This window comes from Manacus vitellinus, unplaced genomic scaffold, assembly GCF_001715985.3.
Source record: "Manacus vitellinus isolate BGI_N305 unplaced genomic scaffold, ASM171598v3 scaffold_91_pilon, whole genome shotgun sequence".
NCBI lineage: Eukaryota > Metazoa > Chordata > Aves > Passeriformes > Pipridae > Manacus > Manacus vitellinus.
Window position 1 is genome coordinate 853,440 of NW_021940873.1, and position 17,445 is coordinate 870,884.

Consider the following 17,445-nt stretch of genomic DNA (forward strand, 5'->3'; position numbering starts at 1 on the left):
GCTGAGAAGCCCTGGGGGGGCTGCAGGGACCAGAGCTGGGAGCTCTGCTGGGCTCCTCCAGGAGAGGGTCACGGAGATCCTGGAAACATCCCGAGTCCGAGCATCTATCCCACCTTGCAGCAGACACAGCTCCAGTGAAAGTCATATCCCACATTCCACATGGCACTGGATGGAATGGACAGGTGCCTTCCACCCCGACACAGGGAAAGGAAAAGCCAGGCCTACTTTAAAGAAGTTACAATGAATTAAATATGGTTTTTGGTAGTTCTAAAAATACCCCTAATTAAAAACAAACATTTTAAAAGCCACGTTAAAAATCCTACTGGGTTATCCGCAGAGTAGGCCCAGCCTGCAAAATGTCACCTCAGGTGTTTAATTAATATAAAGATGGTCTAATTTGGGGGTTAAAAATGAAGTCTGGTTGTGCTTAAGTTGCTCTTGTTACCAAAAGGCATCTGAAACTCAGAGCAAGTTTTTGGAAGCCGGGCCTGCAGTTCCTACTGGGCACTGATGGGAAGCTGTGATGTAACCAGCCTAAGAAAGAACAGGATTATGGAAAATTCATAGCTTTCATCCCAAAACATAACCCCCAAAAGGCTGTTTGTGCAGTGCCAGCCTGTTATGTGTTGCAGGGGTGGTGTACAACTATGACCAGGAGGGTGTGCACAGGGCCCACTCGGGGTGGGAGCAGTGCATCTGCATCCCCCTGGTCCAGCCACACATGGTGGAGCTCCTGCAGCAGTGGGACAACCTCCTGGAGGAATTTTCTGAGGGAGAGGCCTGGCTTCCTCACAGGTATGTGGCTTGAAATGTGGGTGTAATGGAGTTTTTAGTCTGGGATGATAAATGGGGCTGGACCCCGGGGGGCTTGTGGGTCATCCAGAGCCTTGTGCTCCTTCAGAACACACCTTTCCAAGGCTGGACAACCCTGTCAGCCTGTCCTGAACCTCCCTGGCCTGGCTAAACACAGCATTCTTCAGTCTTAAGTACAAACTTATGTGCTGGAACATGAAAGCTCTAAAACGAGTTTATTTCAGGGAATTTTGCATGAAACCCCCAGTTTAATGAAACATCACCTACCTGCTGCTCAGTACAAAGGGCCAGGTGCCATTCTGGGATTATTTTTCAAGGTTTCTGCAGTTTTAGGTGTATTTGCATTTAAAAGCTGACCACACTGGGATTCTTGCCCAGATCTGACACCCAGGTGACATTCTGGTTGTCAGTGGTGAGAAATGGGCAGCAGGCTCATTTCCAGCTCTTCCACCTGGTCCATAACATTGCTCTGGATGGGCAAATACAGAAAGGTGTCCTCACCCTTTGAAATAAGCTGGTGTGTCCCACCAAGAATATGCAGCCCTGAAGTGAATGCCCAGGTCAGACATGCCCTGTCACATCCCCACACGGCAGCTCTCCAGGGAAAGCCCTGGGACTGTCCCTGGGAACAGCCCAAGTAACACACAGCCTGCCTGGGCGCTGGGGGTGTGTCACTTCACAGAACCATAATAGAAAAGAAACCCCCACCACCAAATCAAAAGCATTTTTTAGCAATTCTGTACATGCTGACTATAAATATCAGACCTCATCCATCATCTCCCCAGACCAGGAGATGGAAGACTTTGATTTGGAATAGAATTTTTAGATGTTTACAGGACTTGTAAAACCAGCAGGATTTGTGTTACTTTTACAATTCCCAGTGCCTTAACAGGAATACTAAAATTGGCTTGGTGTCAAAAAACCTCACTGGCAGAAGGCAGACAGATGTTTTCATCTCTTCTACGAGCTTTTCTTCACTTTTCTACTATCTCCTGACACAGTGACCTACTTTTTCCACAACTAGACCAGTAACCACTGAACTGCTGAAAACTCTTTTAATTAACTCCTCTGGTTTTCAATGGACAGGAACTGCACTAAACTAATCCTGTAACAACTCTGGGTTCAGGCTGAGCCTAGTTCTGATTTTCTTGATTGCTTGTCATTTACTGGAGGACAGTGTAGAACAGCTGCAAAGAACTGCAGCCACAGCCAGGACCAACAGCACCTGTAGTGACTGAGAGGAGCTGGCTCTCTTGTCTGGATCCAAAGACACTCTTCCCAAAAAGGAGGAGCTGAGCTTTGTTACTGAACAGGAGCTCACAGGTCACTTCAGGTGCCCTGAAACCAGGAGAGCTTTGAAGAGAAGAGTGAGTTCTGCTGAGCTGGGCTCAGGGTCACTTTTCATAGCCACAGTCCTCAGATCTTGCAGAAACCCCCAGGGCTGACAGGGAATCCTCCCAGAGACTCCCTGTGACAGCACAGACCATGGAGCCACTGAGAGCACGAGGCAAGGAATGGGTCACAGGGCTGGGGAGAACAAGGGACAGGGGGTCAGGCACTTAGGGGAGCAGCCTGAGGGTGAGGCAGGTGGCAAACAGGAGTCTGAGCAAATGCAGATACACAGGGACAGGGGGAAACGCAGCACAGTGTGGTGAGAGAGTGGAGTAAATGCAATCATTGAAGCTGTTAGTGGACAACATGAAACATTTGGGAGAACACAAGGAACATTCTGACAGTGACCAGATAAGTGCTAGGACAGGGTAGCCGGTAGGTTAAAGAAAGAGGAAAAAAGGGCAAAAGCATTTTAAATGGCTGTCACTCCTGTTCCATTAGCATTTCTGTCCTTGCACAGTTGGCACAGATCACTGCCAGTGGGGTTTGACTGGCACATTGTCCAACAACTGTATCAGCACATCAGCGATGGAAGGCACTGGGTTTGAAGGAGCTTCCACGTTACCACCACATGTGGGGCCTCACAATTAACACTGGGGCTGCAGGAAAGAGTTTGGAACAATACAGGGAAGAGCAAAGGTTTAACAAGAGCCAAGTCAGTCTAGAAAATAAGAATGCATTACTGCCACGTCTTGCAGCCTCTTAGTTTTTATGCCTAGAGTTCCTGGGCTGGAAAGTACAGCTGGTGATGAATGGAATATATTTAACCATCAGCATGAAGGGAAGATGGGGATGGTTCCTGGGGAGTTCTTGGCTCAGTGGTAACTCTTCCTAAGGAGGTGTTTTCTCCAGGTATGACGAGCAGGAGCACAACTGCTACACATTTGCCCTGGCCTTCATCAACCACGTCCTGAGCAGGCAGAGGAAAGAGCCCCTGAGCAAGGGGGAGTTCACAGAGAGGTTCGTGCTCCCCCAGAGCAGAAGAGCCTCCAGGTACCTCACCCTGCACCAGGAGCTGGCACACAGGGACTGCTACATCGTGCCCCTGCCCGAGGGGGGACAGAGCAGCAGTGCTGAGCATGATGAGCTGCTGTACTGAATCAGCTGCAGCAGGAAACAGGGAAAAGCCTTAAGGCTCCAGATCTCAGGGGTTAAGGTGCAGGATCTAATTAGTTAAAAACACAGTTAATTTTAACCTGAAGGATACTGACCTTGTTCATTTGAGTGAAATGATGTATCTATGATGTACACATTACAGAGAGTTTCTGTGGCAACTATTCATATGCAAAAATGTTTTCTTATTTACGTTCACTGTGTGCTCTGCAAGGACACTTCCTACCAGAAATCAAGACTGCTGTGTAATTAAGGGTTTTAGCAAATGAACTATGGTATCTTCAGCCATAGCAAACCAAAATGTTTTTTTTCTGTCACATTTGATTATTGACAAATGAAAAAAGGGAATATGTGCTTCTGTGCTGCTGAAATCCAAATGCAGATTCACTACCTGCAAAGTTATTTTCCTCTGATTACTAATAAATACAACAACAAAGAAATCTAGCCTCTTTGCCAGATACATTTAGTTTTCAATTTACATTTTGCATGTTTATTCTTCAAACCAAGACAGATGCTTAGTATTAAGAGATATTTTAGTGTCTTATCTGTTAGTAGTTGTAATAATCAACAGACTCCTCAGAATTTATCTTGGAGTTAAAACTACAGAATTAAAAAAAAAATTGAGTTAAAATGACAAAGTTCCTCCAACAGCACTTTTACCTGTTGTGCATTACACAGAATGTATGCTGAGCTCCAAACTGGGCAGTCCAGAACTTTGTGTAATTTCACTTCACTTACGTTATAGTTTAAGAAAATAATTTCAGCTTTTTTCCCTTCTAATTTTTTATGAAGTAAGCTGGTTTTGGTCTAGCTGCAAGTCTTGTTTTCTCAGAGATGGAGAAGCGTTCATGAGTGTTTGGGGGTTTGTTTACCCTTTTGTACACACAGACCCCATTAACCCTGTCCCCCCGTGCTCTCCAGCTGCACACACCACATACACCACACTTCGCACGCCTCCCCCTCCGTGCCAAACTTAAAACACCCACAGCACAAGTAGGGACAACCAGCTTGAAATGCACTGTCCTGCTGCTGTTAGAGACCTGTCCACCCCCTCCCAGTGCACAGCACAATCCCTCAGCCAGGATTTGGCTCACAAACAAGTCCTGGTGTGCTGTTTCTGAGGCAGAATCCTCACTGCATTAAAGTACTGTATGTTAGGTGCTAAATTATAAATACAGTGGCAAATGATACAACTAAGTTATTTGATCCACCAGCACTGAAACATGAAGTACAGTCCTCTGCAGCTTGAAATAAAACACCTTGACTCCTACACCTAACACCTCCACACCTGTTCAGGTTGAAAAAGCTTCTGTGCAATTCACATTTCATTTTACATCCTTCCAGTAGGAGTCATATTAAATGAAAGCAAAGACAGGAAGATTTTCCACTTTGAGTTGTATGGAGTTTCCAGCATTTGTGACATGGCTCTACAATCTAAACTGCCCAAATAAACATGATTGTGGGGTTGTGTTTGGTGGGAACAGGTCGAGGTGACACGATTTCTACCAGACAAGGAAAAGGTCCTGTGCCCAGAAGGCAAAGCCCCTTTTACAGGGAGTGAAACCAGCACAAAGTGTGTCACTGCCACCAGCTCTGATGTGTCCTCACTGTTGTAGCAAATGTGTTCTCACAAAGCCTGAACAGCATGGGGAAGCAGGGAAGCCTAGATGGAATTCAAATTCCTGAATGAAGCAGCAAGGCTTAAAAGGCAGCACAGTTGATACTGAAACCTCCTGGCTCTGCTTGAAAGCAGCTCAGCAGGTGCTGGGTTGGTTGGCTGGTTTGTTTTTCCTAATGTGCCTTAGCACTAGTGAACATCAGCGTTAGGAACCTGCCTTCCAGATGATTAAATCTTGCAAAAAAAAGTTAGAAAACAGCAGGCACTAGTGTAGCAAATCTCAGCACTGTCCTATTCCTCACTCCATCCAAACTGCAGTTTATCCTCATCTGCTATATGACATGATAGGCCAGGACAGAGAGAGCTACCAGTGCCATAGGAACAAAAATAAGTGTATAAGCTGTTGTAGGTTCTGGATAAAAGGGAAAAAAGCAGTGATGAATGTGAGACTCACACTTGCCAAGCTAGAGGCACTGAGTTCCTCTCACTGGCTCAGCAAAGCTGTTATTTTCTGCACAGTAAGTCATCCTCAAGAGAAGAAAGGACCTCAGCTGGGCTGGGCATCTCGCTGGCACAGGGCAGGATGAGGCCCTTACTTTAAAGGGAAGAAAGACATCTTACCCAGATGGAGAAAGGTGCCCAACACCTCACTGTGCTGTTAGGTGCTTAACCCATAGAATTCACTAAAATCCCTGCACATTCTGGGAAGAGTTCCTCAATTGTGAGCTGTGATTGTGAAAATAAGGCACTAAATCCCAGCGTCCAGGCACCCAATCACAACATGTTACAGTAATCAATACTGCAACAACCACATCTCTCCCCAAATCCAAACTCGTGCCTTTTCCTCAAGGCTATGAAGTCAGGTTTTGGTTGAGGAAAGTTACCACTGATAATCTAAAAGGTTATTTGATTCACTGTAATTACTGCTGGTTTTTAAGCATTAAATTTGAGGACTGTCAAGTTTAAGCCCTCATTTCTGAAGAAATGTAGGACCCTGTGCTGAGCCTTACAATTCCCAACTCTGAACACGTATTCCCAGAAAACAGTCTAATCCCTCATTGCTCAGGCATTTGGCAGACATTCAGGAGTCAGACCATTCAGCTCTAACGCCATCACCTGCCAGAGAAGTAAAAATTATTTAATATTAACATTTAAAATAGCAACAAATATTAATATTTAAAAAGTTAAATGTTACTAATTACTGCAGTGTAGCCACCACTCGTTTTATACTTTCATATTTTATTTTTATTTTCTGTTTTGAACTGGAACACAGCTTTAATTTTTCCTCCCCTTCATATGCACCACTATAGCTCAGTTATGTTTTCCAATACAGCACTGTCCCCAGTAAACACAATACACCTCACTTTAAATAGCATTTACACAAACCAACTGTATGTGTAGACAGGAGCTGTTCTGAGGCAATGGGTCATCATGAGATCAGGTAAAAACCAACAATAAGCGGTTTTAAAAAAGTGACTTTTTCCTATGCAGTCAGTTAAGCTTCATCTTGCTCACTGCGCTCGCGGGAAGAAACCCAACGACTGACAATCAGTTCCTGAAATAAAACCAGAATTATTATGGAAAAAACCCCAAAGCTACAGATAATCAGTGAGGGATGGGAATTAGGTCTCTAGAATTGATGTGTATTATGTGACCACTGAGAAATTATAGTAGATGACTGTGTTTCTTCCTGACATGAGCTGGTCTCACACATATTTCTCCCTTCATTTTGAACAGATATTAACCTTGCAGTCTCCACAGGCACCCTCGTTTCCCCATGCAAACGCTTACATTGACAGTAACAGCAACATTAAACTTTAGATCAGAAGATGTGAAGTTTTTAGAGAGCCTGCAATGCCCATCTCATGCCTTGGGGCATGAAGGAATCTAATTATTTTATTGCAGCTGCACTTGAAAAATCCAAATCAAGGCAAAGAGGCAGGGACAGTTCTCCCAAGGAGCTGTGGAGCTGCTCCATGGCAAAGCCACCCATGGCACAGAGAGCAGGAACTACTCACCTGGACCTTGATCCTCTTCATACACTCTGGGCTTGACATCTCCTCTGCAGTCATGTCAGAGGGTTTAATCAAATAGCAGAGCATCAGCTCCTGTGGCAACCAGCAAACACACACAGGAATTGAAAGGGATTATGGAAGCACTGTGCTTGAAGCTCTAGCACAGAGGAAAACAAGCTTCTCTGTTCAAAAGAAAATCCTGGTAGATGAAGAAGGCTTTAAAAACAGAAGTGGCATCAGGAAACAAGTGTCCCTCAGGTCTTTCTTCTGTTCCTCACACAGCTTTTAACACTCCTTCAGGCACCAGAACTTTAATAAGCTTTACAGAACTCATCTGTAAAAAGCTTTAATAAGCTTTACAGACATTAACCAAGGAAACTTGTTTCCCCACTGGCAACTAAACGTGTTGTTCAGCAGAAGGATTCTCTTCCCAGCCTCACTCCAACTCCTGCTCCTGGGAGCTCAACTGTCCCGTTATCATGTTAAAGCTGTTTTAAACACTGACCTTGGAAGCATTAGCAGTTGTTCTGTTGAGCCCAGACAGGGACATCCAGCTGAGAGGTCTGCGGAGAGATCCTTGGAAATCATCATCCACCAATTCAGCAAGGACAGAGTAACTGCACAACAGAGCACACAGCACATTTTTAACTAATTTATTTTACCTCACTAGCTAATGAATAAAGACAATTACCATCCCTTTAAAATTTCTTCTCCTGTGGTAGTTTGGTCTGGGCCTTCCTTGGTGACCAGTTTGTTACCAAGGAAGGGTCCAGATTTCCCCAGTATTCCCTACGATTTTTTCGTAAGCCAGACTATAAGAAGAAAGGAGGAGAGGCCTTCGCTCTCTTTCCTCCCGGCGGCTTGGAGGTGCAGGTTCCCTGCTGTCGGGTCTGCCGTGCTGGGGAGCGAGGCCTGGTCAGGCCTTGCCGACCTTGGGAGGTGGAGGTTGCCGGCGATCGGTCCAGAGCGACTCTCCGTTGTCCCAAGGAGAACAGTGAGCTATTTCTTTGCTAACTTTTTTTAGTTGCTAGATATTGGGCTACTAATCGGGATATATATATATTTTATTTTGGTTTTGTTCCTTTTCCCTTCCCCCTTCCCTTTCCCTTGTGAAATTGTATATATATTTCAATTGTATTTAACTGTAACATAAGTGTAAATATATGTGTATATATATATTGCTTTAGCTCTCTCTCTCGTTTTGGTTTTTCTTGGTTGTTTTTCTCCCTCTTCTCCGTGAGGTTTGGGGGGTGGGGGGGGACTTCTTGTGGTAAGGTTTGGAGACTTGGCAGGGAGCCAGCTTCAAACCATATCATCTCCCAAATTACCTAAGTTACCCATACCATATCTTTTCCAAAGTCAGTTTTACTTATTTACTTATAAATCAAGTTACTTTCCTGAGTGCATTCATCATACAAGTGTTAAATATGCTCACTGCAACTTCTAATTTTTAATGTCTGTTACTTAAATTCAATTAAATTGTGTCATTTAGTACCTCTGCTAAAAGGATTTTCATATTCCCAGTATGAACACATCCAGCAATATATTCTGAGTGATGAATATGTACTTAAAGCAGTGAGAATGTGTGAAAGAAATCTAATTTGAAACAAAGAAATTTGACAGAAACAAGAATGTCAAACCTGGCATGATAGAAGGGGGGGCCTTTTCGATACAGCACTGAAATGGAAGAGAAACACCTTAGTCTGATAATCACAGAGTTCCCATCAGAGTTTAATACCAGGGTCAATCAATATTGTCAAATGGTTTCTAAGTTTTAATTACACAAGACAAAACTTCAATGCTTTTGAATCCTTCTCAGAATTAAGTTGTTCCAGCAAGAGTAGAGAGAGGGAAGAGACAAAGAAATGGTGGAGCAGGTAAAAGATAAATCAGAAGAGCCAAAGGACAGTTTGCTGTTGCTGTGGGAAAAAGTTTGGGATGGAATTTTTCTGCAACAGACTCATGTTTTTGACATTGTATTTACAACAGAAGCTGAGGCACTGGAGTACAAGTAAAATGACAGTAAGTCATCACATTTCTGTTCCAAACAAGTATTTTCCACAAGTTTTAGGAGAGGCACAGGTTCTTACATACTGCCCACCAGACCCTCTAAAAGGTCCCTCTTCATACAAGGTACACAAGACTCCTCCCAGCTGGACTGATGTCACTGAGTTAAAGGGTTACATTTCCTGTCTTCCCTTTGCCAGGGGGTTGTAAGAGGGGACTTTCTTTAACTAGCAGAGCTTTTCTTACACAGCTTTCCCTGTCAGGAGGGGATGAGCAGCACTTCATTCATGACAACCATGACTTGAAAATTATCCATTATCACCAACTGTAGTAATACCAACTCTAAGAAGGTGCTGCACAGCTCAGGACTAAGGCAGAACTCCTCCAAACCTTAAACTACTCCACTTCCTTGGCCTGGCACAAATCCAAAGGCAGTGAGTGACCAAACAACAAATTCAGGCCAACACACAAATGAAAGGTGAACCAACTGGTATCAATTTCTCTGTACATCAGGTGATCAACAGCAAACCCCCATCCACAACCCAGGGTGTAAGAACAGCGAGGATGAATTCAGCCAAAGCCACTCACTATCTCAAGGATGAGCTCAGCACAACCCCCAGAATGTACAACTACATCAGCAGCATTAAAACACCTGCTGGTTTGCAAGCAATCATTAAAAAATACCTCCCTTAATGCACATTCTCCTGAAAGGACAGGCTTTACTGTACCCCTTGTGTGCACATGAGCTAAATGTAGTTCTTGAACTACTTAGCAAGGGATTTTGGACAGTACTAATAATTTATGTAAGATTAAACTCCCAACCATTAACAAAGAAACAAATCCATTCTCCCTCTATCCAAAAAAAGCCCCGAGAAAAACCACCCAGAGAAACAGTCCTAGCAGTTCAGCACAAGTCCAGCTTCTATTAACTGGGATGAATGAGATCCATGGACTGTGTGAATTTGGATCTGGATTCAAACCTGTTATTGTAGGGACTGTCACATTGACACTGTAGAGGGTGTGTTTAGAAGGGGACGGAAGCACTTGGGAAGGGAATTCCAGTGGAATCCTGCAGGAATTATTAACCTCATGAAGGCAAACAACAGGCCTCTCAAGCTGCCTCTTCAGCTACTGACTCTGGGATGGGATTTTCCACTCACATCCCAACTTTACTGCCAACCCACAGTCCAGCCAAAAACATCTGTTGCCAAGGGCAAGAGGCAGAGGCTGCTGCAGTGCCTGAATTCCCCTGTGGCACTGCAGCCCTGCCCTGCCTGAGGAGAAGGGAGGTGCAGATGCTCCAGGTGAGGAGGTACTCACAGAGGTCGGTGCCGTACTTGAGCCCCACCTTGGGCACCCAGCCCCTGCTGCGGAAATAGTGATAGGCCATGTAGGTGGTCTTGAAATCAGGCTTCACCTCGCTGAACACCTCCCACAGCTGCACGATGGTCAGGGGCTCCTGCAGAGCACACACAGGGCACTGGGACTGCACAGACAGACACAGAGCACCGGGACAGCCAGACAGAAACACCACAGCACAACCAGTGCAGGCTGCTGCACACAGTGGGGGCTGCCGGCAAGGAAATACGGACTCCCTAAATACAAGACTTCCAGAAACCTGCTGCTCTCTGTGAGATGCTTTTAGCATCTCACAATCAGTCCCACAATGCCCTTATCTAAAGGAAAGGTTGATCAATCTCAAGCTAGAAGCACAGGTTTCAATTATTTTGCCATGACATTAACAATAGCTTGTTATACTTGGAGATTAATGCTTAAAGCTCCAAAGAATGTTGCCATCTCAGGTATTATTTCTCCCTTATTTGCCCTTCCCATGTTTCCTGCCTAAACTATAACAACAAACCTTCCTCTACAAAAGGACTCTGCTTAATTATATTTGTCTGGCTAAACTTAAAACTTTCAGACCAGTATTTCATAAACAGAAATACCATTACTTACAAGAAAAACTTCCCAATTACTCTGTTTGGTATTTCCTCCTCCAGAATTAACAGCATAAATTACTGCCATATTAACTAAAAATTTCAGACCAAACTGTATCCAGACGAATGGTATCCCCAGTAACCCAAAATTAATCCAATCTCTTACCTCACCATAATAAATACTTAAACATCCCAGAGCATACACCAAGAAAAAAGCCTGAAAAAATAAACAGAGTAAGTTTAACTAATATCTCGTTTCTTCCTGTGGCTTATGTTCCATGCAAGAACAAAGGCTCAAATTAATTTTATACAAGAGTCCTCATGCCACGAGACTTGTGATCATGACCTTTACATTTCAACAGACGCAGAAAAATCTACAAGCTACAAACCATCTCTGCCTGTGCTGCACGTTCCTGGGGGCCCGGTGTTAAAACTAATATATTTAGAGGCAGCACAACTGAAACAGGATTTATTTAAACGTTATATTCCTGGTATTTTTACACTTAAATCACTGGTCTCTCTGCCAGTGGGATTGTTCATCTAAAGTAAATGGGATTGGACCCTAAATATTTTTAACCATATCATGTAATTCTTGCAGGTTATTAAAAAGGAGTTTAATGACTAAGACAATCCAAATCCTTAGGAGACACAGGAGATCCTTGTACTTTAGAAAGAGGTATTAAATTATGTTGTAACATAGATTAATGTCTACTTTTTCAGATTAAAAGCAAACCAACTTGTACTTGGAACATACCTCTTCCAAGCTGAGCTGTAAATATTCAAAAATCCTAAATGGATTTTTCCTACATACCAGTTTCTCCTTCTTGACAAGCTATAAGAAAAAAAAATACTGTATTATTAAAACTTTTAACTGGAAAAAATACTGAATTCTGAAAACAGCACTGATGCTAGAGATTTTCTAAAAGATTGGGATACTCTTTTTCCTTACATTTCCTTGTAAACAAGCAGTGTCATCTTCCGGACATAAGCTCTCTTCTTCTTCTTCCTCTTGCACCAACACATATTCTGGAGCATTTTCCTTTGCCTCGCCCCCCTGCCCAGCCCTTTGCTCAGGGCTCTGCTTCCCCTCACAGCCACAGAGCACAGGAGCACCACCCTTCTGGCAGGACCCTTCCTCCAGCCCTCTGGAGTCACCTTGTTCCTGTTCCTTAGAGCCACACACAGGGCCCATCCCTGCATCTCCTTCCAGACAGGCTTTCCTGGAGCCCCCATTCTGATCCTCAGCACTCAGGGCTCCTGCACTGCCAGCATCTGCAGAAGGTTGCCTGGAAAGTTCAGCATTTTCTCTATGTGGGCCCATTCTGTTATTAACGGTTTGTTCAGCTCCACCCTCCGTCAGCTCCAGAGGTTTGGTGTAATTTTCAAGGATTTGAGTAACTGAGCAGTCATCAAGGCCTTGCTCTTGCAAAACACTCCTGGCCCACTGAACACGTCGCTGGTACCTGGGAAACAGGAGAAATGGGAACTTGGAGGGCATTGCATCCTTTAATTAACATTTTTAAACAGGGCCCTTAAAAGCAGAGGATTCAGCACAGTTCACAAGCAAATCTGAACACACCCCAACAACTGCTGTGCAAACACAAGTGTGCCCAGTGCAATGGGGCTCCAGATTTTAGGGGTTTGGAGGTGACACCATTGAGCATCAGGATTCTTCCCCTCCTCTGGTTTTGCCTTTTAAATTTGTGTGGCCTAAACACCACTACTGAGCCCTGCAAGGGCTACACAAGGGACTGTGTAGTTTCAAGAAGCAAGAACCTCACTGGGCAAAAAGTCCCTTCTCCCATGGGAGCCCTAAACCTGAATCCCCCCAAAAATGTCCTGGAAGCAGAACTTGCAGGATTAAAATATTCAACAAGACTTTGCATACAGAGCTCTCACACACTTCATCTATTTTACAGATAACAACTGAGAGCAGTAGCTTCAAAACTCTGTTCTAAGTACCTTTCTGTCCTAGTTAGGACAGCTGAGACCAGTTCATCACTGGATAGGTGTAACCCAAAACTGTGTATTCTAGAGCCTCCAAGCCATTTCCCAGAAACTGTTATCAATGAACCATTTACACCCTCTGCACACAGAGCCTGACTCCTCAGGTATAAACTAGGTGCTAAGAGGCCTGCGAGATAGGAGTCGATCTTGTCCTCACATCCATTAAGGAACCCCTGCCCTGAGGGAGGTACTGAGCATTCCTGCCTGAACTGGAGGATATATAATCTTGGAGTCTTGGGACCTTTTTAACCACTCGTGGGATCCAGAGGAAGACTGCAGATCACCGGCTCCCGACCAGACTGTAACAGCACTCTCACCAACAGGTTTCCCCTTCTCCTTATCCTTTGGATTCAGGGGCCCCAAAGAACACCACTCTGTTCATGCCCCATTTTCTCTTGGAAAATAACATTAATATCCAGTTGAAGACATGAATCTTCCCTCTGTGCAGCTGCGGGGACCTCAGGGCAGCTGTCCTTCCTCGAACCTGGACAACTCTGGGACAATACTCTTTACTTTCCCGAACAAAATCCTAAGGCAGCAATTCCAGACCAGGTAATGAAGAACTACAGAGATAATTAAATGCAAATTTCACGTGTCAACACAAACACAAGTCCCTGTGAAGGCTCATAATAAAGCTGTACAATTCAGTGCTGTACTCTTTGTTATATAAACCAGACTCCTCGTGGTCCTATGATTTAATTACCATGGAATTTGCACTTCCAGATCTCTACCAGAACAGATCGCGATGCCTTTTGAGCACCAATAATCACACTTGCACTGATGCTGAGGCACTGCTGGCACATAAAGCTGTCACAAGACAGACTAATAAGAATGGCAAGTATTTCTGTGAGCAGTAGTAACTGTACTAGCACTAGCAGTAATATTGATACTGTTTTTCTTATCTAAAATCGAGGACTGAAGGAGCCTAATTTTCAAATTTAAGTAAATTTTTTTAAATTATCATAAGATTGAAACAAACTGAGTAACCCACCTGCACATGCTTAACAGTTCATCCACTATTTAAGCAAAATAAAAATGTGGTCCAACACTCTGTTTTGCTAAGTGGACAAACTAGCAATGTTAATTGATAATTTATATTAAAAAAGTAAAATATTAGTGCATTATAAAAATTCAAGAGCTGCTTCAGTTTACGCTACAGTAATTCCTTAAGGAATTGGAAGTTGTTTTAAAGAGCCTACCCCAGAAACTTGTTTTTCTCCTCCTCAGCTAAGACACAAGTTTATTATGATTATTATGATTAATCACCCACCCTACTATGCATGTACTCAGTCTTGGCCTCTATTCAGCAATCAATACCTGCAAGATTACATGAAAAACCACACTGAATATCCCCCTCTATTTCTAGTTCTTCTAATGTGATTTATAAATGAAATAATGAGAAAAGAAATAGAAGCAAATCATCACTTATACAGCCAACAACCTGAAAACCAGAAAGAAAAAATGTAAAACAGAATAATATGTTTCCTAAAAGCACCAAGAATAAATTAAAGCAAATTAACTTACTTTTGAGATGTAATTATAGGCATGTTTGTGTTAACACCTGTACAAAGAAAAAACATACATTGTTTCATCAATATAAAGATGTTTTTGTGTGGTTTTGGTCACTGGGGTGATCTGCAGCCTGACAATTACCCCCATTCTCAGTCTTCAAAGCCATTTTGGTCCCACTTGTATTCAAGGACACAGCAGAACCAGGAAAGGTAACAGCCTGCACAAGAGAACAACTAAATACACCTTTTTTTCTCCAGCCCATAAAAAGACAATGATGAAGGGATATGATAAAATCCAGTGATGCCCATTGAGACTTAACTGTCACAGGAAAGATGAGCAAAGAATGACAGTATAAACAACCAAGAGCAGACTGGATGCAACTGGCCACAAGCAGATTAAAAACTTCCCCTATCCTTCCCTCATGATTTCATGGACACTAAAACCTACAGATTAACCCCAAAAAAACCGGGAGAGTTATCTGAAGAGAAGTCCAAGGATCCCTTTACTTACAGACTTCCCAAGGAACAACCCCAGGAAGACAAGGAGAGTGCACTGAGGAGCTATGACACATTTCCTGTTCCTGGGTTTTTCCCAGGCATTCCCCAAGCACAAAAGAGGGGGAGAGAGAGATCCTTGTGAAGAAAAGTGAAGAACTACCAGAGGACATTTACCTTGCCACTTAGCAACCAGCAGAGGGTCTGAAATGCTGAACACCGGCCGACTTCTTGAAAGGATTCCTTTTCCAAAATAGCCCTGCAAAGGAAAGGGAAAATATCCTTATTATTTCTTAACAAACAGATGAATTTATTTCCAAATTACAATATGTGGACTGCCAAGACCAGCTGAAACACAACTAAAATTCAGCAGCATTTAAGCTTTGCCTAGAGCTTGTTTATCTGCTGGTAACTGGTCAGTATTAAACCCCTGCACTGAGAGATTTAACCAGGTATGGTGGTTTAACTGGGAGGGTGTCTGGTCTTCTCCTCAATTCTAAATATTTGTCAGGCAACATCTCCAAACAGACATTTCAAAACGAATGCAGGAGACACCACCTGTGTATTGATGCTGTGACAACGCATGATGGAAACCAAAGAGATACTACTGCACAAGAATGGTGCTGAAATGGTACTCAGGCATAAAAGGAGTAATGTAGCTTATTTTACACAGGAATAAATCACTCTGAAGCTAAAATAATTACAGAAGCATTTATAAAATATTAATATTCCAACCTCCTGGGCTTTAAAAACAAGAAAGCACTTTTAAGAAGTTACATAAAATGTTGAAAGGAGACGTTAACAAACATGAAGGCTTTGCAGCTGTTTTTTAGGTCACAATGTCGATTCATTCAAAATATTTATCTGCTTGGATAAGAAATACTATTCACATTTGATCCAGAATATATGTTTTGTACTGATTTCAGGAAAGAATTGAGATATAGAGAATCACACAAGGCTGAAGGTGCGGGAAAACATAAAGGCAGCAGATTTTAACCAGTACTATGCTTTACCTGCAATTAAAACACTAAAAATACTGTGCAAACAGGGTGCAGCACCTTGTTATAGAGCTGTTCAATATCCTCTGGGTTCTTCACAATCACGTTGTTGTTGATGATTTCAGCCTGGCACATTCTGAAATCCTTCCCACCCACATCCACAGGGAAGGGACCCTCGTAGGACTCAAAAACTCTTCTTTTCCTTCTTGGGGGGTGAAAAACTGCTTCTGCCATTTCCTGATGTTAATATTTCCTCCTAAAAAGTGAAAGAAAAGCTTTAGTGTTTAGGTTTAGTGTTTTTCCATATTTCAGCAACATTCCCCTGGCAATAACAAATTATCAATGAATCCTCCACCATAATACAAGTTTAATTCTGAAACTGTTACACCATACAAACACAGGCACTGATCTGCTGGTGTTCTCTGTTCATCTGTGTCCCTAGACCGGGGGGGACGGTTCTCAGCCAACAGTTTATAAAGAGAACTTACAAATAAAAGATTTATAATTTTTAAAAATTTATAAGTATACATCTGTATATTTGTGAATCTATATAATTTTTATATATTAATAAATCTACAAATTTGTGCATATATATTCATATATTTATCAATTTGCAGGTTTCTTAAAGGTCATAGAGGAAAGAGTTTACAAAGGAAACTTCAGGACATAAACTGTGAGTTTCTGTTATGCTGTGAGCGCTTCAGGAATAAAGGAGAGGAATGAGCAGAAGAGCAGAAACCACAGCACTCAAGTGCCTGAATACGGAGTGTCCTGAACAGTCTGAGCCTAGGGAGCGTTCGGACAACGCTCTGAGGGACAGGGTGCGACTGGTGAGCGCCCGGGCAGGGCCGAGGTTGTTCTGGATGGTACCGGCGGGTACCCCCAGCCCGGACATTCCCTGGCTGAGGGCGGTGCTGCAGAGGCCGCGGCCGGGCGGGTTCTCCCCTGACCGGCCCCTGTGCCGAGCGCCGCGGGCGGAGCTGCGGCTCCCGGAGCGCGGGGCCCCCGCGGGCCGACCGGGACGGGCGGACCCCCAGACCCCCGTCCCAGTGCGGGCCCTGCCGCGGTGCCCGGGGTTGTCCGGGGTCTCGCCCCCGCCCCCCCCCCTCCCCTCCCCCTCCCCTCCCCTCCCCTCACGCACCGGGCCCCGCCGCTCACGGCCCGCGCGCCGCCAACCCGCCCCCCCGCGCATGTGCGTACCGAGCCAAGGGCCCGCCGCGGCCGCGCGCCCGCGGTGCCGGCGCTGAGGGGGAGAGGAGCCCGGGGGCACGGCGGGCTCCGGCTGCGGGAGCCGGGCTGCGGGATCCCGGGCTGCGAGACACCCGGGCTGCGAGCGAGGGGCGCGGAGCGGCTGCAGGGCGGGCAGAGGCAGGAGGGGGCTGCCCGGTGCCCCCGCCCTGCAGCGCTGTCGTCCCCGCTGGCCGCGGTGATGTCCTGCCGATGTCCCCGCCGTGGTGGGGTGACTGTCCCCGCCTGTTGCTGTGGTGATGTCCCGCCGGTGGTGCGGTCGTGGTTCCGGCGGGGCTGCCGTTGGTGTCC

The 17,445-nt window shown here is 44.5% G+C and overlaps 2 protein-coding genes across 4 annotated transcripts; one reads left to right on the top strand and one right to left on the bottom strand.

Moving 5' to 3' along the window:
• Window positions 1-48: 48 nt before the first annotated feature.
• Window positions 49-3,758, top strand: MKRN2OS (MKRN2 opposite strand). The gene is made up of 2 exons (XM_029965200.1): window positions 49-795; window positions 3,058-3,758. Exons 1-2 carry the CDS (start codon window positions 722-724, stop codon window positions 3,302-3,304), a joined length of 321 nt encoding a protein of 106 aa, XP_029821060.1. The 5' UTR covers window positions 49-721; the 3' UTR covers window positions 3,305-3,758.
• Window positions 3,759-6,158: 2,400 nt separating this feature from the next.
• TSEN2 (tRNA splicing endonuclease subunit 2) lies at window positions 6,159-16,795 on the bottom strand. 3 transcript variants are annotated; one of them, XM_018086266.2, is made up of 11 exons: window positions 15,967-16,791; window positions 15,086-15,167; window positions 14,427-14,463; window positions 11,845-12,358; window positions 11,707-11,727; window positions 11,062-11,112; window positions 10,279-10,417; window positions 8,592-8,628; window positions 7,457-7,568; window positions 6,955-7,044; window positions 6,159-6,491 (listed from the first exon to the last, which is right to left on the bottom strand). In XM_018086266.2, the coding sequence occupies exons 1-11, from the start codon at window positions 16,138-16,140 to the stop codon at window positions 6,432-6,434; spliced, it is 1,317 nt and encodes a 438-aa protein (XP_017941755.1). In that variant the 5' UTR covers window positions 16,141-16,791; the 3' UTR covers window positions 6,159-6,431. The 3 variants fall into 3 exon arrangements, 2 of the variants coding, with proteins under 2 accessions (XP_017941755.1, XP_008926678.1); XM_008928430.3 differs by having other exon boundaries at window positions 11,650-11,727; window positions 15,967-16,790; XR_003916375.1 differs by lacking the exon at window positions 8,592-8,628 and having other exon boundaries at window positions 11,650-11,727; window positions 15,967-16,795.
• Between the last annotated feature and the right edge of the window lie 650 nt (window positions 16,796-17,445).

Excerpts from the sequence above, each read along its gene's own strand:
- MKRN2OS (XM_029965200.1), top strand. The coding sequence starts at position 722 with ATGGTGGAGCTCCTGCAGCAGTGGGACAACCTCCTGGAGGAATTTTCT. Across the intron at positions 796-3,057 it reads GAGGCCTGGCTTCCTCACAG|GTATGACGAGCAGGAGCACA; the intron begins GTATGTGGCTTG and ends TGTTTTCTCCAG.
- TSEN2 (XM_008928430.3), bottom strand. The coding sequence starts at position 16,140 with ATGGCAGAAGCAGTTTTTCACCCCCCAAGAAGGAAAAGAAGAGTTTTT. Across the intron at positions 15,168-15,966 it reads TTGAACAGCTCTATAACAAG|GGCTATTTTGGAAAAGGAAT; the intron begins GTGCTGCACCCT and ends TTTCCTTTGCAG. Across the intron at positions 12,359-14,426 it reads CCTATAATTACATCTCAAAA|GTACCAGCGACGTGTTCAGT; the intron begins GTAAGTTAATTT and ends CCTGTTTCCCAG.